Below are 27,611 nucleotides of genomic sequence, written 5' to 3'. Positions count from 1 at the left end.
TTATTCTAAGTAAATAATAATTACTATAGTCTCAGTTATATTCACTATAGAGTACTAGAGATATAGAAAGATTCCTTCAGGTAAACCACTTATTAACTTTCTAGAATTCAAAAAAATTGTATGAATAATAAGATTCATATTTTTTTTACATAGAAAAGAAAGATGCACCCAGTATTTAATTCTATACACAAGGTAAAGAGAGCCCATGGGGGAAAATTAACTTAGTAGAATATTAAGATGACAATTAATTTTTTAAACATCTGTTTCACTAAACTTTTACTTATATCATTCATTAATGATACTGATTCTCTTTGAAGAAGCAAATATATTTATAGAGACAGAAAGTAGATTAGTTGGCTGGGAAGATGGAAAACTGAAAGATGACAGAGGTTAAGAGGCCTATAGTTCTTTCTAGGGTAATGAAAATGTTCTAAAATTCACTGTGGCAAAGGTTACATAATCCTGCGAACACACTGTCACTGCACAGTTCACCTGATATGGTGAATTGCACAGTATATGAGTTACATGTCAATAAAGATGTTTTAAAAAAGGACAATATTTGACAAATCAGTTGTTTTTTAAGACACTATGTTTTACTTTTAAAATCAAACTGCATGACCTGCTAACACCTCCTTTACTTCTTTCTCTCTTCTTTTTTCAAAAACCACTTATACGAGGTATGACTGATGTGTAAAAAGCTATACATATTTAGTGTATACAACTTGATGAGTTTTGTAGCACTATCTTTCTTAAAAGTGAATAAATTAAAATGAAAATACAGAAATGCTAAGGCAAGGGATAATTTACTAGTCAAAGGAATCTTTCTGAACACTTAAATTGTTTTTAAAAGTTGTAAATATGGGTTTCTTTAATGAAAATTTTTATTTTGAGATAACCATAGATTTCCATGGAGTTGTAGGAAATAATAAAGATTCTGTGTACCCTGTACCTAATTTCCCCCAATGATAATATCTTGCAAGACTGTGGTCCAATATCACGACCAGGGAATTGGCATGGATATACTTAAGGCACGGAACATTTTCATCACTATGCTTCACTCTTACAGGCACACCCTCTTCCATCCTGCTCTCAGCCCCTCTCTAACCCCAGGCAACCACTCATCTGTTTTCCACCGTCATTTGAGGAACCCTCTACAAATAAAGGTGTACAGCATGCAGTCTTTTGAGACTGATCGTTTTTTCACTCATAATTATCTCTTAAGATTCACCCAGCTTGTTGTGTATGTCCATACTTCATTCCTTTTTATTGCTGAGTAGTGTGGCATGGCACGGATGCTCCACAATTTATTTAACTATGTGCCTGCTGAAAGACATGTAGGTTGTCTCTAGTTTTCAGTTATTACAAGTCAAGCTGCTATGAGCATCCTTGTGCAGGTTTTTGTACCAATAAGTCTTCAGTTCTCTGGGATAAATGCCAAGGGGTATAATCAGTGATTCTAATGAGACTTGCATGCTTTTTTTTTTTTTGAAACTGCCAAATATGTCCAAAGTTGCCGTATCAATTTACATTCCCAGCAGCATGTATGAGTGATCATTTTCTCCACATTCTGACCAGAATTTGGTGTTGTCACCATTTTTTAAAAAATTTTAGCCATTCTGAAAGGTGTGTGATGCACAAGCAGATAGAGGAAGGTAAAGAGGGGAGACAGAACAGAGACAGAAGAAAGAGAAAAAGCAAGAAGAGAGGAGTGGGTAACAAGGTGGAGAAACTTTAAGAAAATCAGATAAAGGAAGCTCAAGGAATAAAATATGATAAAACTAAAGACTTAAAAAGTAAAAAGAATTTATTAATGGTGAAGGGTTACCAGATAGAGTGGAGCTTGCAAAATTATACTATATGATTATCGGTTAAAATGGAATTGATCCTCCTTCTTTTTAATGGTTTATAGGTAGTCTGCCAAATGGAACAGGACTCTGTCAAACGGAAGAGAAATTAACCAAATCACTAGTCAATATCTTTTTCGAGTCTAAGAATACAACTTCTGCAAAGTTATTTATTGCCTACATGCACCTTTGATTATTTAATGCATTCTGGGCAGCTGTGATTTCTCAGACAGCTGAACAAGTCGATGCAGGCAAAATGAAGAAACTAATTTCAATGACAAGGGTTTCTTAGAACAAGAAACTTCGAACAATCTTTTCAAACCATGTAAGTTCTGAGGGTGTCTTGATTAGACATGAAATTTCAACACAGTGAATTAACTGAGAAGAACTACATTTCATAAAATTAGTAGAAAAATTCAAATGTCAAAGAGCTTTAAAAAAAAATACTACCTTGTCACATAATTACTGAGAACAGAAATTTAGATCACGCTTACAACTCTTGAAACAGACTACAAAATGCAGGCATACATTTTACCACATCATGTCCTATTTTAGGAAAAAGCAGCAGCACACAGCACTGAGTTTTAAGTTACTGACCTGTAAGGATAACTATTCCTTCAATAATTCAGTCAGAAAAAGCAAATCGTCTCAAGCTGGAAAAGTCAATTAGGCCTCAGAATTTCCCACAGCAACATTAAACATAAGAAGATAAAGGAGCACTGTCTACAAATTTCTGAAAGAAAATATAGCAAACCTAACTATTTTTTTTTAAGTATTAAGGTAACAGGTAAGTCTTACCAAATTTGAAAGAATTCTGAGAGAAAAGCACATATAAGATCTTTTGGTGAAAATTAAAAATAGAACATTAATTCATAATGAAATATGAATCAAAAGGTATCCATCAAAAGACACCTTAAAAAGCTAGAAAAGACAAGACTGACTGGATCTCTTACTGCAAGTCCAGTAGGATATTATGTACAAACTGAAGAGTCGCAAAATGTGATGCAAAAACATTACATCACTTTCTTACTTTCTTATAAGGTTAAATACAGGGTTACCTTATACTCCAGAAGTTCCACTTCTAAATGTATATGCCTAAGAAGTGGAAATACACATGTCCCAAAAAACACACTTAGACACAGATGTTCACAGCAACATTATTCATAATAGACAAAAAGCAAAACCAGCACAAATGGCCAACGACTGCTTAGTGGATGATCAAAATGCGGTGGATCCACACAAAGGAATGACTAGGCCTTAAAAAATAAAGAATAAAGAATATTTTATATAATCCACAGTATTAAGAAGAGGTGGCAAGAATACACAGAAGAACTGTACAAAAAAAATCTTCATGACCCGGATAATCACGATGGTGTGATCACTCATCTAGAGCCAGACATTCTGGAATGTGAAGTCAAGTGGGCCTTAGAAAGTATCACTACAAACAAAGCTAGTGAAGGTCATGGAATTCCAGTTGAGCTGTTTCAAATCCTGAAAGATGATGCTGTGAAAGTGCTGCACGCAATATGCCAGCAAATTTGGAAAACTCAGCAGTGGTCACAGGACTGGAAAAGGTCAGTTTTCATTCCAATCTCAAAGAAAGACAATGCCAAAGAATGCTCAAACACAACTGCACTCATCTCACACGCTAGTAAAGTCATGCTCAAAATTCTCCAAGCCAGGCTTCAGCAATACGTGAACTGTGAACTCCCTGATGTTCAAGCTGGTTTTAGAAAAGGCAGAGGAACCAGAGATCAAATTGCCACCATCCGCTGGATCATGGAAAAAGCAAGAGAGTTCCAGAAAAACATCTATTTCTGCTTTATTGACTATGCCAAAGCCTTTGACTGTGTGGATCACAATAAACTGTGGAGAATTCTGAAAGAGATGGGAATACCAGACCACCTCACCTGCCTCTTGAGAAATCTGTATGTGGGTCAGGAAGCAACAGTTAGAACTGGACATGGAACAACAGACTGGTTCCAAATAGGAAAAGGAGTATGTCAAGGCTGTATATTGTCACTCTGCTTATTTAACTTATATGCAGAGTACATTATGAGAAATGCTGGACTGGAAGAAACACAAGCTGGAATCAAGATTGCCAGGAGAAATATCAATAACCTCAGATATGCAGATGACACCACCCTTATGGCAGAAAGTGAAGAGGAACTCAAAAGCCTCTTGATGAAAGTGAAAGAGGAGAGTGAAAAAGTTGGCTTAAAGCTCAACATTCAGAAAATGAAGATCATGGCATCCAGTCCCATCACTTCATGGGAAATAGATGGGGAAACAGTGGAAACAGTGTCAGACTTTATTTTTCTGGTCTCCAAAATCACTGCAGATGGTGATTGCAGCCATGAAATTAAAAGACGCTTACTCCTTGGAAGAAAAGTTATGACCAACCTAGATAGCATATTCAAAAGCAGAGACATTACTTTGCCGACTAAGGTCTGTCTTGTCAAGGCTATGGTTTTTCCAGTGGTCATGTATGGATGTGAGAGTTGGACTGTGAAGAAGGCTGAGTGCCGAAGAATTGATGCGTTTGAACTGTGGTGTTGAAGACTCTTGAGAGTCCCTTGGACTGCAAGGAGATCCAACCAGTCCATTCTGAAGGAGATCAGCCCTGGGATTTCTTTGGAAGGAATGATGCTAAAGCTGAAACTCCAGGACTTTGGCCACCTCATGAGAAGAGTTGACTCATTGGAAAAGACTCTGATGCTGGGAGGGATTGGGGGCAGGAGGAGAAGGGGATGACAGAGGATGAGATGGCTGGATGGCATCACGGACTCGATGGAACGTGAGTTTGAGTGAACTCCGGGAGTTGGTGATGGACAAGGAGGCCTGGCATGCTGCGATTCATGGGGTCGCAAAGAGTCGGACACGACTGAGCAACTGAGCAAACGAACAAACGAACAGTATGGATAAACTTTGCCAATGTGATGCTAGGTGAAAGAAGCCAGTCGCAAAGATCCCACATTCTGTGTTTTCACCTGTATGAAATGTCTAGAATCGGTAATTCAGCGGAGATAAAGAGTAGATGCATGGTTGACTAGGGCTGCGGTGGGAGTTTGGGGAAAATGGAAAGTGTGCTAACAGGTACAAGTTTCTTTATGGGGTATGAAAATGTTCTAAAATTACTTCTGGTGATGGTTACACAACTCCATTTAATATACTGAAACACCACTAGATTGTACACTTCAAATAGGTGAATTACAGGGCACATGGACTGTATCTCAATAAAGCTGTTACCAACAAACAGCATAAAATTAAACCAGCCAACTTCAGTTTAGAGTTCAGAGGCAACCAATATTCTCAAGTGTGTGCCAACTCAGGAAATGCAACACGCTTGAGTCTTTCAAAAAGGATAAAAAAGAGAAAATATCATTACCTGAAAATGCAATTCATCCAAGAATAAACAGAAAAACATTCATTCATGAATAGAGGGCCTCTGATGACAGGACCAGTGGTTAGTATTCAAAAAATAGACAACCATATAAATAATTGCAAAACTAGCAAAAATTGGGAGGTGGGGGGAGAAAAAGAAGACGAGATGACAGATGCATGCTAATTTTCACATTTTTCAGAATAGATCAATGCTTTCTAGAATAAAAAAGACTTTAGTAGAGAATCTAGTGACTCTACAACCTTTAAAACTTTTATAAAGTTTAAGTTAGCACATTGAATACATGTTTATTAGGTATATAAATAATATAAATCAATCCCTGTGGCTTCAGTTTGTTTCTTCTTTCTCTGTCAGTTTCAGTTCATAAAGTTAATAAATAAATTTATTTCTGAGTCTCTTTGTCTATTACTCTATCTAGAATAGTGCCTCTTAACCTGGGGCTATTCCAGACCCCAGGAAACATCTGGCTTTTTCTGGAGACTTACTTTGTTGTCACAACTGGGGAGGATGTTTCTGGCATCTAGTGGGTAGGGTCCAAGGATACTGCTAAATGTTCCACAAAGGACAGGACAGCGCCTAACCGTCACAAGCAATCACTGAGCCCAATGGCAAGAGTGCCAAGGTTGGGAAACCCTGTACTAGCGATATTTAGAAATGTCTGGAATAATGCTCTCGTATTAGTCACTATTTCTGAGTTGTGTGACTCTTGGTGATTACTATAGTGTTTTCTTTGACATATCTGTATATCTTAAGATTTTATAGTTACTTCATATCAACTATCATTAATGTTTAAAAGTAAAACAACAAATAAAGGTATGTATGTGTAGAAACTTGTCACAAGAGATTATTGTAGTCCTGAAAATTATCAAGATTCCCAGTCTCTAAAACATGGAAACCTTTAAAAAGTGTTAGAAAGAATGTTGGTTCTCCCACATTTGGGAAGTTTCTTAAATGTCAATGAGTAGTTTATACTGTAGATCTTTTCAAAAGAACAGAAAACAAAAAGCAAAATAATTTACAAATATGTTTTCTCCAAGAAGTAGACATGTTTCAGTTTTATAAAGTCACTATACCATCAAAAGTGTGAAAATCAAATAATTAAGTAAAATTATGTGCTTATTTGAAAGCACTTTCACGGTCTCAAGCCCATGTACATGAATCACAAATGGCTCAAGATGGAACTAGATGTCCTTTGTAGTATGTGATTTTTTTAAGATCAGAATGTCTTTCAAAATGTAATCAAAACTCCTTTAATTAAAATATATTTGCATATCATTTAATAAATACAATCAAAAACTTACTCCTGTCTCTCATGAATAATTCACAAGCTATAAGTTTCTCGAGCTGTATGTGATGGATCATTCTTATTCCTTCATAAACTGCTATTTATTGATTATCTTTCATGTAACAAGTAATGCACTAGGTGTCAAGATACAATAATAAATGAGGAATGGACCTGCTCTTGAGAGGCTCAGAAATAATTAAAAGCCAGGACAAGAAGTGTATCTTCATAATTTACTCAACATTCTTTGAAAGTGTAGGAATAAGTCCTCTAGAGACCTGTGGAAGGCTTCGTGGAGAAAGGGTGTCAATGGTTTCAGGGAAAGGACTGCGGGTGTTTCACAGATGAAGGAAAGAAGGCAAGTGAAGAGATGATGATGGCAGATGCCATCAGTGGCTGATGAATTGTCTTTGTGCTAAAGGACCTGCAGAAGGAGGGGAAGGTCCATGCAGGTATCTTCTTTTTTTTTCTTTAAACAATTAGTGTTAACTTTATTGTGAAAACAGTTAACAGTTCCATTTTCAAAAACTAAACAGAAACTATGATATTCTTAAAAGAAAAATACTAGCTATGCTTTGAATTCAACACTAAAATTTCTATTGTGATTGAAGAAGAACAAATATTTATTTATTTTTTCCTTAAAAAAAAAAACAAAACAACATTTATTTTTATGCAAGTAAAAGGTGCCAGACTGGTGATCTCTCTTCTGTTTGAGAGATCTTCCCACCCCATCTTGCTAGTATCTTATCTTCTAATTTCTCCACATCTTTGTTTCTTCTAGGTTTAATTTTTTAATTTTTTATTTTTAATATAAATTTATTTATTTTAATTGGAGGCTAATTACTTTACAATATTGTATTGGTTTTGCCATACATTGACATTAATCTGCCATGGGTGTACATGTGTTCCCCATCCTGAACCCCTCTCCCATCTCCCTCCCCATTCCATCCCTCTGGGTCATCCCAGTGCACCAGCCCTGAGCATCCTGCATCATGCATCAAAACTGGACTGGCAATTCATTTCACAAATGATAATATACATGTTTCAATGCCATTCTCCAAAATCATCCCACCCTCACCCTCTCCCACAGGGTCCAAAAGACTGTTCTATACATCTGTGTCTCTTTTGCTGTCTCGCATACAGGGTTATCATTACCATCTTTCTATATTCCATATATATGTGTTAGTATACTGTATTGGTGTTTTTCTTTCTGGCTTACTTTACTCTGTAAAATAGGCTCCAGTCTCATCCACCTCATTAGAACTGATTCAAACGTATTCTTTCTAATGGCTGAGTAATACTCCATTGTGTATATGTACCACAGCTTTCTTATCCATTCGTCTGCTGATGGACATCTAAGTTGCTTCCACATCCTGGCTATTACAAACAATGCTGAGATGAACATTTGAGTACATGTCTCTTTCAATTCTGGTTTCCTAGGTGTGTATGCCCAGCAGTGGGATTCCTGGGTCGTATGGCAGTCCTGGGTATTCATTGGAAGGACTCATGCTGAGGCTGAAACTCCAATACTTTGGCCAGCTCATGGGAAGAGTTGACTCATTGGAAAAGACTCTGATGCTGGGAGGGATTGGGGGCAGGAGGAGAAGGGGACAACAGAGGATGAGATGGCTGGATGGCATCACCGACTCAATGCACATGAGTTTGGGTGAACGTTGGTGATGGACAGGGAGGCCTGGCGTGCTGTGATTCACGGGGTCGCAAAGAGTTGGACATGACTGAGCGACTGAACTGAACTGATTGCAGTTCTATTTCCAGTTTTTTAAGGAATCTCCACACTGTTCTCCATAGTGGTTGTACTAATTTGCATTCCCACCAACAGTGTAAGAGGGTTCCCTTTTCTCCACACCCTCTCCAGCATTTATTGCTTGTAGACTTTTGGATAGCAGCCATTGTGACTGGCATGAAATGGTACCTCATGTGGTTTTGATTTGCTCTGATAATGAGTGATCACTTTGATAATGAGTGATGTTGAGCATCTTTTCATGTGTTTTGTTAGACATCTGTATGTCTTCTTTGGAGAAATGTCTGTTTATTTCTTTGGCCCATTTTTTGATTGGTCGTTTATTTTCCTGGAATTGAGCTGCAGGATTGTTTGTATATTTTTTAGATTAATTCTTTGTCAGTTGCTTGATTTGCTATTATTTTCTCCCATTGAGAAGGCTGTCTTTTCACCTTGCTTATAGTTTCCTTTGTTGTGCAGAAGCTTTTAAGTTTAATTATGTCCCATTTGTTTATTTTTCCTTTTATTTCCAATATTCTGTGAGGTGGGTCATAGAGGATCCTGCTGTGATTAATGTCAGAGAGTGTTTTGACTATGTTCTCCTCTAGGAGTTTTATAGTGTCTGGCTTATGTTTAGATATTTAATCCATTTCAAGTTTATTTTTGTGTATGGTGTTAAAAAGTGTTCTAGTTTCATTCTTTTACAAGTGCTTGACCAGTTTTCCCAGGACCACTTTTAAAGAGATTGTCTTTTCTCCATTGTATAATCTTGCCTCCTTTGTCAAAGATAAGGTGTCCATCAGTTCAGTTCAGTCGCTCAGTCGTCTCCGACCCTTTGTGACCCCATGAATCACAGTACGCCAGGCCTCGTTGTCCATCATCACCTCCCGGAGTTCACTCAGACTCATATTCATCGAGTCTGTGATGCCATCCAGCCATCTCATCCTTGGTCATCCCTTTCTCCCTCTGCCCCCAATCCCTCCTAGCATCAGAGTCTTTTCCAATGAGTCAACTCTTCGCATGAGGTGGCCAAAGTACTAGAGTTTCAGCCTTAGCATCATTCCTTCCAAAGAAATCCCAGGGCTGATCTCCTTCAGAATGGACTGGTTGGATCTCCTTGCAGTCCAAGGGACTCTCAAGAGTCTTCTCCAACACCACAGTTAAAAGCATCAATTCTTCAGCACTCAGCCTTCTTCACAGTCCAACTCTCACATCCATACATGACCACTGGAAAAACCATAGCCTTGACTAGATGGACCTTAATCGGCAAAGTAATGTCTCTGCTTTTGAATATACTATCTAGGTTGGTCATAACTTTTCTTCCAAGGAGTAAGCGTCTTTTAATTTCTTGGCTGCAGTCATCATCTGCAGTGATTTTGGAGACCAGAAAAATAAAGTCTAACACTGTTTCCACTGTTTCCCCATCTATTTCCCATGAAGTGATGGAACCGGATGCCATTATCTTCATTTTCTGAATGTTGAGCTTTAAGCCAACATTTTCACTCTCCTCTTTCACTTTCATCAAGAGGCTTTTGAGTTCCTCTTCACTTTCTGCCATAAGGGTGGTGTCATCTGCATATCTGAGGTTATTGATATTTCTCCTGGCAATCTTGATTTCAGCTTGTGTTTCTTCCAGTCCAGCATTTCTCATAATGTACTCTGCATATAAGTTAAATAAGCAGGGTGACAATATACAGCCTTGACGTACTCCTTTTCCTATTTGGAACCAGTCTGTTGTTCCATGTCCAGTTCTATCTGTTGCTTCCTGACCTGCATACAGATTTCTCAAGAGGCAGGTGAGGTGGTCTGGTATTCCCATCTCTTTCAGAATTTTCCACAGTTTATTGTGATCCACACAGTCAAAGGCTTTGGCATAGTCAATAAAGCAGAAATAGATGTTTTTCTGGAACTCTCTTGCTTTTTCCATGATCCAGCAGATGTTGGCAATTTGATCTCTGGTTCCTCTGCCTTTTCTAAAACCAGCTTGAACATCAGGGAGTTCACGCTTCACGTATTGCTGAAGCCTGGCTTGGAGAATTTTGAGCATTACTTTATTAGCGTGTAAGATGAGTGCAATTGTGCAGTAGTTTGAGCATTCTTTGGCATTGTCTTTCTTTGGGATTGGAATGAAAACTGACCTTTTCCAGTCCTGTGACCACTGCTGAGTTTTCCAAATTTGCTGGCATATTGCGTGCAGCACTTTCACAGCATCATCTTTCAGGATTTGAAACAGCTCAACTGGAATGCCATCACCTCCACTAGCTTTGTTCGTAGTGATACTTTCTAAGGCCCACTTGACTTCACTTTCCAAGATGTCTGGCTCTAGATTAGTGTTCACTTCATCATGATTATCTGGGTCGTGAAGATCTTTTTTGTACAGTTCTTCTGTGTATTCTTGCCACCTCTTCTTAATATCTTTGCTTCTGTTAGGTCCATACCATTTATGTCCTATATTGAGCCCATCTTTGCATGAAATGTTCCCTTGGTGTCTCTAATTTTCTTGAAGAGCTCTCTAGTCTTTCCCATTCTGTTCTTTTCCTCTATTTCTTTGCACTGATTTCTGAAGAAGGTTTTCTTATCTCTTCTTGCTATTCTTTGGAACTCTGCATTCAGATGCTTATATCTTTCCTTTTCTCCTTTGCTTTTCACTTCTCTTCTTTTCACAGCTATTTGTAAGGCCTCCCCAGACAGCCATTTTGCTTTTTTGCATTTCTTTTCCATGGGGATGGTCTTGATCCCTGTCTCCTGTACAATGTCACGAACCTCATTCCATAGTTCATCAGGCACTCTATCTATCAGATCTAGGCCCTTAAATCTATTTCTCACTTCCACTGTATAATCATAAGGGATTTGATTTAAGTCATACCTGAATGGTCTTGTGGTGTTTCCTATTTCTTCAATTTGAGTCTGAGTTTGGTAATAAGGAGTTCATGATCAGAGCCACAGTCAGCTCCTGGTCTTGTTTTTGCTGACTGTATAGAGCTTCTCCATCTTTGGCTGCAAAGAATATAATCAGTCTGATTTCGGTGTTGACCATCTGGTGATGTCCATGTGTAGAGTCTTCTCTCGTGTTGTTGGAAGAGGGTGTTTGCTCTGACCAGTGCATTTTCTTGGCAAAACTCTATTAGTCTTTGCCCTGCTTCATTCCGCATTCCAAGGCCAAATTTGCCTGTTACTCCAGGTGTTTCTTGACTTCCTACTTTTGCATCCCAGTCCCCTATAATGAAAAGGACATCTTTTTTGGGTGTTAGTTCTAAAAGGTCTTGTAGGTCTTCATAGGTGCATGGATTTATCTCTGGGCTTCCTATTTTGTTCCATTGATCGATATTTCTGTCTTTGTGCCAGTACCACACTGTCTTGATGACTGTAGCTTTGTAGTAGAGCCTGAAGTCAGGCAGGTTGATTCTTCCAGTTCCATTCTTCTTTCTCAAGATTGCTTTGGCTATTCGAGGTTTTTTGTATTTCCATACAAGTTGTGAGATTATTTGTTCTAGCTCTGTGAAAAATACTGTTGGTAGCTTGATAGGGATTGCATTGAATATATAGATTGCTTTGGGTAGTATACTCATTTTCACTATATTGATTCTTCCGATCCATGAACACGTTAGTGTCTTCTTTGATTTCTTTCACCAGCATTTTATAGTTTTCTTTATATAGGTCTTTGTTTCTTTAGGTAGATATATTCCTAAGTATTTTATTCTTTGCATTGCAGTATTTTGCATGAATGGAATTGTTTCCTTAATTTCTCTATTTTCTCATTATTAGTGTATAGGAATGCAAGGGATTTCCGTGTGTTGATTTTATATCCTGCAACTTTACTATATTCATTGATGAGCTCTAGTAATTTTCTGGTGGAGTCTTTAGGGTTTTCTGTGTAGACGATCATGTCATCTGCAAAGAGTGAGAGTTTTACTTCTTCCTTTCCACTCTGGATTCCTTTTCTTTTTCTGCTCTGATTGCTGTGGCCAACCAGAACTATGTTGAATAGTAGTGGTGAGAGTGGGCACCCTTGTCTTGTTCCTGACTTTAGGGGAAATGCTTTCAAATTTTTACCATTGAGGATAATGTTTGCTGTGGGTTTGTCATATAGAGCTTTTATTATGTTGAGGTATGTTCCTTCTATTCCTGCTTTCTGGAGGGTTTTTATCATAAATGGATGTTGAGTTTTGTCAAAGGCTTTCTCTGCATCTACTGAGATAATCATATGGTTTTTATTTTTCAATTTGTTAATGTGGTGTATTACATTGATTGATTTGTGGATATTGAAGAATCCTTGCATCCCTGGGATAAAGCCCACTTGGTCATGATGTATGATCTTTTTTTTTTTTTTTTTTTTTTCTGCTCTTATTGGATTTATTTATTTTTTTTTTAAATGTGCTGATGTATCTTCTTTTTTTTTTTTTAATGTGTTGTTGAATTCTGTTTGCTAGAATTTTGTTAAGGATTTTTGCATCTATGTTTGTCAGTGATATTGGCCAGTAGTTTTCTTTTTTCTTTCTTTTTTTTTTTTTTTGGTGGCATCTTTGTCAGGTTTTGGTATTAAGGTGATGGTGGCCTCACAGAATGAGTTTGGAAGTTTACCTTCCTCTGCAATTTTCTGGAAGAGTTTGAGTAGGACAGGTGTTAGCTCTTCTCTAAACTTTTGGTAGAATTCAGCTGAGAAGCCAACTGGTCGTGGACTTTTGTTTGCTGGAAGATTTCTGATTACAGTTTCAATTTCCATGCTTGTGATGGGTCTCTTAAGATTTTCTATTTCTTCCTGGGTCAGTTTTGGAAAGTTGTACTTTTCTAAGAATTTGTCCATTTCTTCCAAGTTGTCCATTTTATTTGCATATAATTGCTGATAGTAGTTTCTTATGATCTTTTGTATTTCTGTGTTCTCTGTTTTGATCTCTCCATTTTCATTTCTAATTTTATTGATTTGATATTTCTCCCTTTGTTTCTTGATGAGTCTGGCTAATGGTTTGTCAGTTTTATTTATCTTCTCAAAGAACCAGCTTTTGGCTTTGTTGATTTTTGCTATGGTCTCTTTTGTTTCTTTTACATTTATTTCTGCCCTAATTTTTAAGATTTCTTTCCTTCTACTAACCCTGGGGTTCTTCATTTCTTCCTTTTCTAGTTGCTTCAGGTGTAGAGTTACGTTATTTATTTGACTTTTTTCTTTTCTTGAGGTATGCCTGTATTGTTATGAACCTTTCCCTTAGCACTTTCTGATTGATGTCAAAAAATCATCTAACTCTGGTGGGTCAATACTAGACTTCTACTCTTTCTCCTTAGTGTGAGGTGAGAGTGCTGAAGATAACACAGCTACAATTGGCATGCTCTCCAGGTAATTTTTAACACATGCTGAAGGTGAAGAAGCATTGGTCTAGAAGACTTATGGTGGCACCCCACAAATGAAGATGGTCCCATTTCTCCTGAGAGAGCAGAAAGGAAAATACCTACATAAACCCTCCTAGTTATCACCTTTCTCTTAACTGCAGACCCAGATGTTTTCCCATGATCTGCTCCTTTGATCCTCTGTCTCCAAGGTTAGTAAAAGTCAGAAACATACTCAGTAGAATCCTAGGAGTATCCTGGAGAATACCCATGTTATTAATATCTTTACTAGTTTTTATGTCTTACAAGTTTAACTATTGATATTTTTTTAATGACCCAACCTTAAAATTAAGCAACCTTTTTTTGCTTAAAAAAAAAAAACACAGTACCATTCTGGTGAGTGATGTTGCTAATAGGACAGTTTATACATGTGTGAGGACAGGAAATATATGAAAAACCTCTGTAATTTCCTCTTTGTTTCATTGTAAATTTATTTTAAAAATAAAGTCTTTAAAAATTAAGCAACAATAACTATCTATACTATTATTAATGTTTAGTTGTGGGTTGTAATTTTTAGGGTTTTTTTTCTTTTGAGTCACATGTACTGAGGATAATTTACATAGAATAAAACTGAGTAATTCTGCGTATTGATCTAGGAATTTTGACAAATGCTTCAAGTCACATAAGTTACCATAACACTCAAGACACAGAACATCTCCTTTACCTGTTCTTTTTTGTAAAATTCCTCTTGCCTTGAAGTGATTGGCAAAAGAGATCTTTTTTTCTGTTCCTATGGTTTAGCTTTTTCCAGAATATCTTAGAAATCGAATGATCCAGCACAGAGCCTTTTAAGTCAGGCTTCTATTAGTTAGTATCATGCACTGAAGATTCATCCATGTTGTTGGTGTTTATCATAAGAGCACTTCTTTTTACTGTTTAGTAATATTCCATTGTACAGTGTAAATATACCACAGTAAAATGGAATGTTTATTCACTGGTTTATTCATTAAGTTCAGTTCAGTTCAGTCGCTCAGTCGTGTCTGACTCTTTGCAACCCCATGAATCGCAGCACGCCAGGCCTCCCTGTCCATCACCATCTCCCGGAGTTCACTCAGACTCACTGGTTTATTCATTAAACCACTGACATTTAGGTGGTTTCCAGTTTTAGAAGACTATGCATAAAACCAATATAAACCTGTTCATACAGATATTTCATTTCTCTTCTGCAAATACCTAGGAGTGGGATTGCTGGATCTTATAGTAAATGTGTGTTTAGATTTATAAAAAATTGCCAAAGTGACAGTATCATTTTACACTTGGCACCAGCAATGCATGAGGAATTCCAGCTGCTCTATATTCTCAGCAGTTGATATTGTCAGTTTTTTTGTTTTATTATATTTTTACAATGTCAGCAATTCTGATAGCTATATACAGGTATCTTGTTGTGGCGTTAAATGTAGTACATTTCCCTAATGACTAATGATATTAAAAATCTTTTTATGTGCTTCTTTGAAATCTGTGTATTTTATCTAACAAAATGTATGTGCAAATCATTTGCCCATTTGTTAATCTGAATTTTTTTTAATTGCACTGTTAGAAAGTTCTTCATATATTTAGCCTCTATCAGATATGGACTTTGCAAATGTATTTTCCCCATGTGTGACTCTTCTTCCCATTTTTTAAACAATGTCATTTTAAAAGCAGTTTTTAATTATGATGAACCTCAATTTATCATTTAAAAGTTTATGAGTTATGCTTTTGATGCTCTATCTAAAAAATCTTTGCTTAACCCACGGTCACTAAGATTTTCTTCCATATTTTCTTAGAGAAGTTTTATAGTTTGTGGGTTTACATTAAGTTTATGATTAATTTGAATTATTTTTGGTATGCAGTTTGAAGTATGGTTGAAATTCTTCTGTTTTTGCAAATGGATTCTAATTCTGCTATAAAAAGGTACTTTTAAAATTTCAATTTTTCATTACTAGTATGTAGAGATATAATTTGTTTTTGCATATTTAACTTGCATCCTATTACTTTGCTAAACTCACTTTTTAAAAAAGTTCTTAGGAATTTTCTACCTAGAAAATCATGTCATCTATAAATGGAGAATTTTATTTCTTCCTTTCTAATCTATAGGCCTTGAATTCCTTTTCTTTACTTACTATTTGTGCTAGGACTCAAAGTATGATACTGAATAGGATTGGTGAGAACAGACATCTTTGTTTAGATCCTGATCTTAGAGAGGAAGTATTAAGTCTGTGACAATTCAGGATAAAGCGTCAGATTTTTAAATTTTCACAAATGTCTTTTAAAATACTGAGGAATTAGGGCAGAAATAAATGCAAAAGAAACAAAAGAGACCATAGCAAAAATCAACAAAACCAAAAGCTGGTTCTTTGAAGGGATAAATAAAATTGACAAACCATTAGCCAGACTCATCAAGAAGCAAAGAGAGAAAAATCAAATCAATAAAATTAGAAATGAAAATGGAGAGATCACAACAGACAACACAGAAATACAAAGGATCATAAGAGACTACTATCAGCAGTTGTATGCCAATAAAATGGACAATGTGGAAGAAATGGACAAATTCTTAGAAAAGTACAATTTTCCAAAACTGACCCAGGAAGAAATAGAAAATCTTAAGAGACCCATCATAAGCATGGAAATTGAAACTGTAATCAGAAATCTTCCAGCAAACAAAAGCCCAGGTCCAGACGGCTTCACAGCGGAATTCTACCAAAAATTCCGAGAAGAGCTAACACCTATGCTACTCAAACTCTTCCAGAAAATTGCAGAGGAAGGTAAACTTCCAAACTCATTCTATGAGGCCACCATCACCCTAATACCAAAACCTGACAAAGATGTCACAAAAAAAGAAAACTACAGGCCAATATCACTGATGAACATAGATGCAAAAATCCTCAACAAAATTCTAGCAATCAGAATCCAACAACACATTAAAAAGATCATACACCATGACCAAGTGGGCTTTATCCCAGGGATGCAAGGATTCTTCAATATCCACAAATCAATCAATGTAATTCACCACATTAACAAATTGAAAAATAAAAACCATATGATTATCTCAATAGATGCAGAGAAGGCCTTTGACAAAATTCAACATCCGTTTATGATAAAAACTCTCCAGAAAGCAGGAATAGAAGGAACATACCTCAACATAATAAAAGCTATCTATGACAAACCCACAGCAAACATTATCCTCAATGGTGAAAAATTGAAAGCATTTCCCCTAAAGTCAGGAACAAGACAAGGGTGCCCACTTTCACCGCTACTATTCAACATAGTTCTGGAAGTTTTGGCCACAGCAATCAGAGCAGAAAAAGAAATAAAAGGAATCCAAATTGGAAAAGAAGAAGTAAAACTTTCACTGTTTGCAGATGATATGATCCTCTACATAGAAAACCCTAAAGACTCCACCAGAAAATTACTAGAGCTCATCAATGAATATAGTAAAGTTGCAGGATATAAAATCAACACACAGAAATCCCTTGCATTCCTATACACTAATAATGAGAAAATAGAAAAAGAAATTAAGGAAACAATTCCATTCACCATTGCAACGAAAAGAATAAAATACTTAGGAATATATCTACCTAAAGAAACTAAAGACCTATATATAGAAAACTATAAAACACTGATGAAAGAAATCAAAGAGGACACTAATAGATGGAGAAATATACCATGTTCATGGATCGGAAGAATCAATATAGTGAAAATGAGTATACTACCCAAAGCAATTTACAAATTCAATGCAATCCCTATCAAGCTACCAGCCATATTTTTCACAGAACTAGAACAAATAATTTCAAGATTTGTATGGAAATACAAAAAACCTCAAATTGCCAAAGCAATCTTGAGAAATAAGAATGGAACTGGACGAATCAACTTGCCTGACTTCAGGCTCTACTACAAAGCCAGAGTCATCAAAACAGTATGGTACTGGCACAAAGACAGACATATAGATCAATGGAACAAAATAGAAAGCCCAGAGATAAACCCACACACATATGGACACCTTATCTTTGACAAAGGAGGCAAGAATATACAATGGAGTAAAGACAATCTCTTTAACAAGTGGTGCTGGGAAAACTGGTCAACCACTTGTAAAAGAATGAAACTAGATCACTTTCTAACACCGCACACAAAAATTAACTCAAAATGGATTAAAGATCTAAATGTAAGACCAGAAACTATAAAACTCCTAGAGGAGAACATAGGCAAAACACTCTCAGACATAAATCACAGCAGGATCCTCTATGATCCACCTCCCAGAATTCTGGAAATAAAAGCAAAAATAAACAAATGGGATCTAATTAAAATTAAAAGCTTCTGCACAACAAAGGGAAATAGAAGCAAGGTGAAAAGACAGCCTTCTGAATGGGAGAAAATAATAGCAAATGAAGCAACTGACAAACAACTAATCTCAAAAATATACAAGCAACATATGCAGCTCAATTCCAGAAAAATAAACGACCCAATCAAAAAATGGGCCAAAGAACTAAATAGACATTTCTCCAAAGAAGACATACGGATGGCTAACAAACACATGAAAAGATGCTCAACATCACTCATTATTAGAGAAATGCAAATCAAAACCACAATGAGGTACCACTTCACACCAGTCAGAATGGCTGCGATCCAAAAATCTGCAAGCAATAAATGCTGGAGAGGGTGTGGAGAAAAGGGAATCCTCCTACACTGTTGGTGGGAATGCAAACTAGTACAGCCACTATGGAGAACAGTGTGGAGATTCCTTTAAAAATTGCAAATAGAACTACCTTATGACCCAGCAATCCTACTGCTGGGCATACACACCGAGGAAACCAGAATTGAAAGAGACACATGTACCCCAATGTTCATCGCAGCACTGTTTATAATAGCCAGGACATGGAAACAACCTAGATGTCCATCAGCAGATGAATGGATAAGAAAGCTGTGGTACATATACACAATGGAGTATTACTCAGCCGTTAAAAAGAATTTATTTGAATCAATTCTGATGAGATGGATGAAACTGGAGCCGATTATACAGAGTGAAGTAAGCCAGAAAGAAAAACACCAATACAGTATACTAACACATATATATGGAATTTAAGAAGATGGCAATGACGACCCTGTATGCAAGACAGGAAAAAAGACACAGATGTGTATAACGGACTTTTGGACTCAGAGGGAGAGGGAGAGGGTGGGATGATTTGGGAGAATGGCATTCTAACATGTATACTATCATGTAAGAATCGAATCACCAGTCTATGTCCGACGCAGGATACAGCATGCTTGGGGCTGGTGCATGGGGATGACCCAGAGAAATGTTATGGGGAGGGAGGTGGGAGGGGGGTTCATGTTTGGGAACACATGTAAGAATTAAAGAATTTAAAATTTTAAAAAAAATTAATAAAAAAAATACTGAGGAAGTTTAAGTTCCTAGTTTCCTTAATTTTTATAAATAGGATGTTGAATTCTGCCATTTACTTTTCACATATTTTTTTCAAAAAACTTATTTTCATATTCACAAATTCTTTAGGTCAACAATATTTATGAAGTTCTATATCTGCAGAACAACTTTAAAAAGGGGACTTTATCATTCATATCTTCTGTGCTTTTGGTAAAATGTTTAACAATGTTATCTGTGACTTCTGACATTAAACAATAATACTAGTAGTAACAAAATTTCACACCCATCCACATTTTTAAAAATGAAAATAAAGACTCTGAATTAGGAGCCAGCTGGCATCCGGTGTAGCTGGCACCTGTGGGTCTCACTTATCTTTGTTCCTGCTTTGTCAAGGCTTCTGGGTTGTTTTTTCTTTCCTAGAGAAACATGGCTAGATATGAAATTTTCAACATATCGGGTTTGTGTGATAAGACCAAAATACCATTCTTATTATTTTCATCTTTCCATTTTTCTGTTCAAAGAAAATCTAAGAATTCTGTGTCTCAACGAATCATTCTTACTGTCTCAACAAACGGTGCCACCAGCTTTACTCAAGTCAGAAACCTGGAGGTCATCCTCATACCCTGTCACCCTCACCCCAAACCGTACTGAATTCACCTCCCTGACTGAGCCCTTTATCTAAGCCCCATGCCAACCATTGCCTAGTTCAAGCCTTCGTCATTGTCCTTGTCTTATACTCAAATGTCACTTTCCTGGATCATGAGAACTAAGCCAGTTTTGAGCCTTAAAGTATCCCAGTCCTAATTAGTGTTCCAGCCCCAATGCCATCTGGATAACTTTCACATAACTTTCCTCTGCTTTTAAGGCCCACTTTGCATGATCCCATATCTAGAAGCCCCACATCTGCCCCATTTATCTCATTTGGAAGGGAAAAAATAATAATAATAAACGTGTCTAGGGCTTTGCACCTTCAGGGGTGCAGGCTGCCCACACAGAGAAAATGGGAGGCATTCATTACTCTGACACTGCTGCTCTTCAGACAGGGTCATTTATGCAGAAAATGCTCTGTGAACTCACGTGAGGATAAGCCTCAACCCTAAAGTAGATGTGGTGGACAGGAAGGCCAGGGAAAACTCTGGGACTGTTTCATTAATGTCCAAGGTGAACCCGCAGGTCTCCAAACACTTACACTGTTTTTAATCCTTGTCCTAATATTGTGAGCCTCCCTCTGCACCCCCATTCTCATAACAGCTAAATGCTTGGTTTCTCAGCCTCACGCCACAGACCTCAGGGACCAGATACGCCCTGTGGTGGAGGGCTGTCTTGTGCATTGCAGGATATTCACAGCATTTCTGGCCTCTCCCTCTGGATCCAATAGCCCTCAACCCCTGACAGCTGCGACAGCCAAACCCGTCTCCAGATATTGCCAAATGTCCCCTAAGGGAGCGAGTCGCCTGGGATGGAGAAGCCCTGCTCTGAGTGAAAAGATGCTGTGTGCTCAAGTTCAAGACGGGAAGTCTGCAAGAAAGAACCCCTAAGGAATCGAGTTGGCAGCGACCTCAGTCAAAACAGAACAATTTCCCAGGGACGGTGGTAAATGGGGGAAGCCGGCCTAAGCCCCTGCAGTGTTCAGATCAGAGCCAGCTGTGAGGAGTGCATGTGATGAATAGAACAATTTCTCCATTGTCACGCAAAATCATTGCACTTCTGTGGATGCAGCCTGCGTTTACAACCTCATCTCTTTGTACATAACTTTTCCCTCCATGAAATATCCTATGTCATCTTCAAGTGACTGTGTAAGGCCTACTGGCAGACCAGGAAGTTGAGATGATAAAGATTAGGGATGGTAGGTATAATGGCGGGCCATTTTTTTTTTATAATGTACATACACCTTTTTATAGGCCAGTATCATCTTTGCTTTTTAGCTAAGCAACTTCCGCCATGCATCTCCATAAATTCAATGCATTGTCAGATCAACTCTTTCTCTATTGAGCCTCTAGAATAAACCTTCCTTTCAGGATATACTTTTAAGGTAAATGAATATTTCTTCTATTTGCATTTTAAGTTCTGGAAGTAACTAAAAGCATAAAAAAGTAATGAATCAGTCTCAAACCTAACTGACTTCAGAGAGGTTATAAATGGCCACATATGCTCATTTCATTCTCTGCTGAAAATATGTATTTTCTGTGACACTATATTTTAACTAAAAAATTCCGGTTCACAGTATTTATATATTGAATATACAAAACAGCAGGTCCCACTGATTCAGAGTAAGAACACATACACAAACTGGGGGTGGGGGGGGGAGAATGAAAGTTGAAACATGTTTGATTAAACTGACTTTGATTCTACTGATGTTCTAATTTCACCCCAGGCCCAACAGTAGAAAACTCACCATACATCCTTAATAATGTTATGCAGCACTGAGGTGTTCCTATATGGATAATGGCATGTAGACACTGAGGAAGGATGGAATGAATTTATGAACCAGTCAAACAGAGATGCTTTGTGGTTTCTTTCTTTTGGAATCTTAACAAGGCCTGCTGTCACGGTATTTATTCCAGGGCTTTCCATTCTATAGGGGCACTTTGTTGACTGACTAGGGGGATTATTTCAGACACTGCTTATGGGTTTTCAAAAGAGAAGTCTGACTAATTACTATATAGCAACATGGCTCTTAGGTGACATCTCTCTACTCAGACACGTTGAGGGCGCGTCGCCATCACTTACTGTCTCCATGGCAAAGCAGAGGCCCCAGTTTATAAGCTGCTTCTGAATGCGGCCGGCCAGTGTCTGTGATCACAATCCTAGTCACCGGCAGATGTTCCTTATAAGAGAGGAACCCAGTGTCATTGGTCCTGAAAGGTAACAACAACAACAACAAGGTTCTTAAATTATTCTGATTAACAGAGTTGGAAAATAAACAACAGTCCTTACTCCATTTCAAAGCCTAGATGTTCTGGGCTGAATGGGTACACGTGAAAGGGTCGGGAGCAAATGGCTCATCTGAGGATGGAAAAACAGGGCAGAGTTTCAGTGTTCCTTGCAGTCGGAACAGTGTTCCTGCCTGGAGAATCCCAGGGACAGGGGAGCCTGCTGGGCTGCTGTCTATGGGGTCGCACAGAGTCGGACACGACTGAAGCGACTTAGCAGCAGCAGCAGTCGGAAAATGGCTGGTGCTTTTAAGTTCTGTTGGCCATTTTTTGCTTTTTAAATGAGATGATTAATCCATTGCCATTTAATGTAACGATTGATAGTGCGTTTTTAGATCTATCGTTTTGGTATTTATTTCTTATTTTTCCTCCCATGGGGCATCTTATATTTCTTCTCCCCCTTCCATGCCTCCTCTTGGTTTACTCCATATTTCTTTTGGCATTCAATTTTATTTTTTCACTCACTCTTTAGCTATATATCTGCTTATTTTAATATTTGCTTCATGGATTATAAGATGCATCCTTAATTCATCACAGTCTACTTAGATTTTATGTTATATTATTTAAAATGTCATAAGCTTACTATGGGATAATTTTTAACACCCTTCCTACACAAACACCTGTTCTTTATGCCATGGTTGCAATATGTTTTAAATCCAGATGCTGCAAGCTTTATAATACAATTAAATAGTGAATTTTAATTTATTTAATCAAGAGAAAAATTTAAACACTGCTTTATCCATTTACTGACATATTCATGCTTCCCAGTGCCCTTCATTCCCGCCTGAAGATCTGTTTTAAACGGTCTGTTTAGCCTGAAGAATTTCCATCATTATTTCTTATGGTACAGTTCTGCTGACAACAAATTCTCTCTGCATTTGTTTAATCTGAACAGGACTTTATTTTACTTTCATTTGTGAAATGTATTTTTGTCCTCTGTCAAAGTCTAGGTCGACACTGCCTTCTCTTTCCCCACGAAAGGTGTCATTTCATTGTCTTCTGATGGGAGGTCACCTTCATTTGCATCCTGATTTCCCTGTGTGGAAGGTGTTCCCCCAGATTCACCCAAACTGGCTACTTTCAAAACATCATTGAAGTTGTATTAGTTATCTGTTGATACTAATGCATAACAAATTATCCCCCAAAACAAAGTGGTGATGTAAGACCTTTTATATAATCTGTGATTCTTCTGCTTTACGACCTTCTGGTTCAGCGTCTCAAAGCTACACTCAGTGTTGGCAAGGACTGAAGTCAACTCAGGGCTTGGGTGGGGAAGGCTCACTCCTGTGGCTACTGGCAGTATTCACTACTTGCTGGGCACTGAACTGAAAGCCGTAGGTATTCACTAGCTGTTGGTTGAGGGCGACCCTCGATTCTTTGTCCACAACAGCTCACAACATGGCAGGCTGCTGAATCCAACAAGAAGGCTAGAAGATGCAGAGAGTGAATTTCCAGCATGTTGGAAGTCACTGTCTCTTGTAGCTCAGTCTCTGCAGTGACATCTCATCACTTTACCATATACTATTCTTTAAAAGCAAGTCACAGGTCCATGCAACACACAAGGGCAGGAAATTACACAGTGGTGTGAATAACAGGCAGTGTGGATAACTGAGGGCCACCTGGGGGGCTTGCTTCCAGAGATGTTTATTAAGCAAATTTGAGAGATTTTCAGCCATGGTTTCATCAAACGATATATACTTTTGCCTCACTTTATTTCCTGCCACTCTGGGACTCCAATTTCTTGCCTGTTAAATCACAGATATTTTCCCACAAGCCACAAAGGGTCTGTCAATTTTTCTTTCAATTTTTTTTTTTTCCCCTGCGTTCTTCAGATTGAATGATTTCTACTGATCTATCTTTAGGTTTACTGAAGATTTCTTTTGCTAACTCCCATAAGAGTTGAAATCTATGCAGGGAATATTTAACTTCAGATGTTGCACTTTTCTGTTCTAAAATGTACATTTGCCTCTTTAATACAGTTCTCATTTATCTGCTTAGAATACCCTTGGCTCCTTTGTGATTATTTTTACCTTTAATTTTTTATACATTTTCTTAAGAGTTGATTTAATATGTTTGCCTGCTAATCAGACACCAGTGACCCAGCACCTGTTTCTGCTGGAACTTTTTATTTTCTTAACTTTAGATCAGTTTGCTTTTTTTTGGAATAAGCAACCATTGCTATAATATTCTGGATATTATGAGTGATATACTATAGAGACTCTAGAATCTGCTTTCCTTCTCAGAAGGCTTGATTTTTGTTTTCACAAATAGTTAAATCACAACCATATCACAATAAACGCTGGAGGCTTGTTTTTACTTCCTTGGGGTGGGCCTGGGTCTGTTTCACTGGTAGTTTTCAATCATACTCAGTCTGGGGACATAGTCTTTGCTGTAAAGGCTTGGACCTTCTGTCATTTCTATGTTAGGACTTTACAAAGCCCAAGTCAAACAAGGAGACTTACACTCCCAATCTGGTCTCTCTGGTGGTTGCTGCTGAAATCCCTGTATCGGGGGATCAGTGGTCCAACTGCATCTCTCTCCTTGGTTCCTAGAAATCGCCCATGTGCGTGCGCAGCTCAGAGGTCAGGGTTCTAGAGGAGCTGATACAGTGGTCTCCTCTCAAGTGGTTTTCTCCATTCCAAAATGTCCAGAAATCCATTTCCAGTCATTCTGGTTGCTCTGAATCTTCCTCTGATACATGCAGCCCCACCACCAGACTCGAGTAATCTGAGTTCTAGCCACCCCATGGCAGGTGATCTGGTGAGTAGTTTCAAAGAAAAGGCATCTAAACATAAATCTCATCCACTGATACTCCCTTCTTTGAAGGGTTGAAGGCTCCCAACCCTGGGAGTTTCTGCATACATTTGGTTGTTTTCCACTTGTTTCAAGTTCAATTCAGTTCAGTTCAGTCACTCAGTCCTATCTGACTCTTTGCAACCCCATGAACTGTAGCACACCAGGCCTCCCTGTCTATCACCAACTCCTGGAGTTTACCTAAACTCATGTCCGTTGAGTCGGTGATGCCATCCAACTATCTCATCCTCTGTCATCCCCTTCTCCTCCTGCCCTCAATCTTTCCCAGCATCAGAGTCTCTTCAAATGAGTCAACTCTTGGCACCAGGTGGCCAAAGTATTGGAGTTTCAGCTTCAACATCAGTCCTTCCAATACACATGCAGGAATGATCTCCTTTAGGATGGACTGGTTGGATCTCCTTGCAGTCCAAGGGACTGGCAAGAGTCTTCTCCAACACCACAGTTCAAAACCATCAATTCTTCTGTGCTCGGCTTTCTTTATAGTCCAACTCTCACATCCATACATGACCACCGGAAAAACCATAGCCTTGACTAGACAGACCTTTGTGGGCAAAATAATATCTCTGCTTTTTAATATGCTGTCTAGGTTGGTCATAACTTTCCTTCCAAGGAGTAAGCATCTTTTCATTTCATGGCTGCAATCACCATCTGCAGTGATTTTTCAGCCCCCCAAAATAAAGTCTGACACTGTTTCCTCATCTATTCGCCATGAAGTGATGGGACCAGATGCCATGATCTTCGTTTTCTGAATGTTGAGCTTTAGGCCAACTTTTTCACTCTCTTCTTTCACTTTCAAGAGGCTCTTTAGTTCTTCTTTGGTTTCTGCCATAAGGGTGGTGTCATCTGCATATCTGAGGTTATTGATATTTCTCCCGGCAATCTTGATTCCAGCTTGTGCTTCTTCCAGTCCAGCATCTCTCATGATGTACTCTGCATAGAAGTTAAATAAGCAGGGTGACAATATACAGACTTGATGGACTCTTTCCCTATTTGGAACCAGTCTGTTGTTCCATGTCCAGTCCTAACTGTTGCTTCCTGATCTGCATATAGGTTTCTCAAGAGGCAGGTCAGGTAGTCTGGTATTCCCATCTCTTTCAGAATTCTCCACAGTTTATTGTGATCCACATAGTCAAAGGCTTTGGCATAATCAATAAAGCAGAAATTGATGTTTTTCTGGGACTCTCTTGCTTTTTTCCATGATCCAGAAGATGTTGGCAATTTGATCTCTGGTTCCTCTGCCTTTTTGAAAACCAGATTGAACATCTGGAAGTTCATGGTTCATGTACTGCTGAAGCCTGGCTTGGAGAATTTTGAGCATGACTTTACTAGCATATGAAATAAGTGCAATTGTGTGGTAGTTTGAGCATTCTTTGGCATTGCCTTTCTTTGGGATTGGAATGAAAACTGACCTTTTCTAGCCCCATGGCCACTGCTGAGTTTTCCAAATTTGCTGACATACTGAGTGCAGCCTTTTCACAGCATCATCTTTTAGGATTTGAAATAGCTCAACTGGAATTCCATCACCTCCACTAGCTTTGTTTGTAGTGATGCTTCCTAAGGCCCACTTGACTTCGCGTTCTAGGATGTCCGGCTCTAGATGAGTGATCACACCATTGTAATTATCTGAGTCATGAAGATCTTTTTTGTACAGTTCTTCTGTGTATTCTTGCCACCTCTTCTTAGTATCTTCTGCTTCCTTTAGGTCCGTACCATTTCTGTCCTTTATCGAGCCCATCTTTGGATGAAATGTTCCTTGGTATTTCTAATTTTCTTGAAGGGATCTCTAGTCTTTCCTATTCTATTGTTTTCCTCTATTTCTCTCCATTGATGGCTAAGGAATGCTTTCTTATCTCTCCTTGCTTCAAGTTGATGTTTTTAATAAATAGTTTTCCTGGGATTATAAATGTTATCTGGGGTTAGGTTAGTTCTACACAAGCTACTTAAGCATAAGCAGAATTTAACATGAAAAGTTTCAAAATCTTATTTTTAAAAATTATTTTTGATGAATAAAATGTCGTGCGGAGATAGGAGAGTTATTGGTGACTGATGTTGTTGAGTTGCCACATCATGTCTGATTCTTTAGTGACCCCGTGGACTGCAGCCCGCCAGGCGCCTCTGTCCATGGGCTTTCCCAGGCAAGAATACTGGAGTAGGCTGCCATTTCCTTCTCCAGGGAATCTTCTTGACCCTAGGACTGAACCTGCATCTCCTGCATTGGCAGGTAGATCCTTTACCACTCAAAGAAAAATAGATTAGATTAACTTAAAAAAATTATATTCATATTTTAAAATACACTCTGTGTGTGTGTGTGTGTGTGTGTGTGTGTGTGTGTGTGTGTGTGTGTGAGGGCAGCAAGAAAAAAGAGTATCTTCCAAAAATAGTAGAAATTTTGAAAAACCAGACTCTAAGTGAGACAATGTTCTTCATGCTGAACACATAACAATAAAAGTACAATAATGACTCCATACAGATGCCTCCTTTAGAGGCATAAAATAATCTGCTTTTTGATATAACACAGTCTTTGATATTTTTCAAATGAATAAATGTAATGTCAAATGAATAAATATAACATTTCAAGCTCAATATAAAATCTAAATATTATAGATTTCCTTTTTCAAAATACGATGAACCGAATATCAGTTTTTCATAGTATAGTGGATCCTTGGATGAACCAGAGAGATGTTGTGGGGAGGGAGGTGGGAGGGGGGTTCATGTTTGGGAACGCATGTAAGAATTTAAGATTTTAAAATTTAAAAAAAATAAATAAATAAAAAAAAAAAAAAAAGAAAATAAAAGAGCTACATGCTTAAGGAATTGTGGGAAAGTCGAAGCTTACATATTTAAAGGTTTATAGGC

General features: G+C 37.9%; 1 protein-coding gene across 2 annotated transcripts in view; it reads right to left on the bottom strand.

Annotated features, from left to right (window-relative positions):
• Positions 1–27,611, bottom strand: part of CNTNAP4 (contactin associated protein like 4) — a 281,129-nt gene that overhangs the window by 43,384 nt on the left and 210,134 nt on the right. For both annotated transcript variants that reach the window (XM_005691816.3, XM_018061737.1), the window contains one exon: positions 21,739–21,866. In XM_005691816.3, the coding sequence (XP_005691873.3) occupies positions 21,739–21,866 (128 nt within the window). The remainder of the gene's footprint in view (positions 1–21,738; positions 21,867–27,611) is intronic.

Source organism: Capra hircus, chromosome 18, assembly GCF_001704415.2.
Source record: "Capra hircus breed San Clemente chromosome 18, ASM170441v1, whole genome shotgun sequence".
Taxonomy (NCBI): Eukaryota; Metazoa; Chordata; class Mammalia; order Artiodactyla; family Bovidae; genus Capra; species Capra hircus.
The sequence above is the reverse complement of the archived record's forward strand: the minus strand, read 5'-3'. Positions and strand labels throughout refer to the sequence as shown.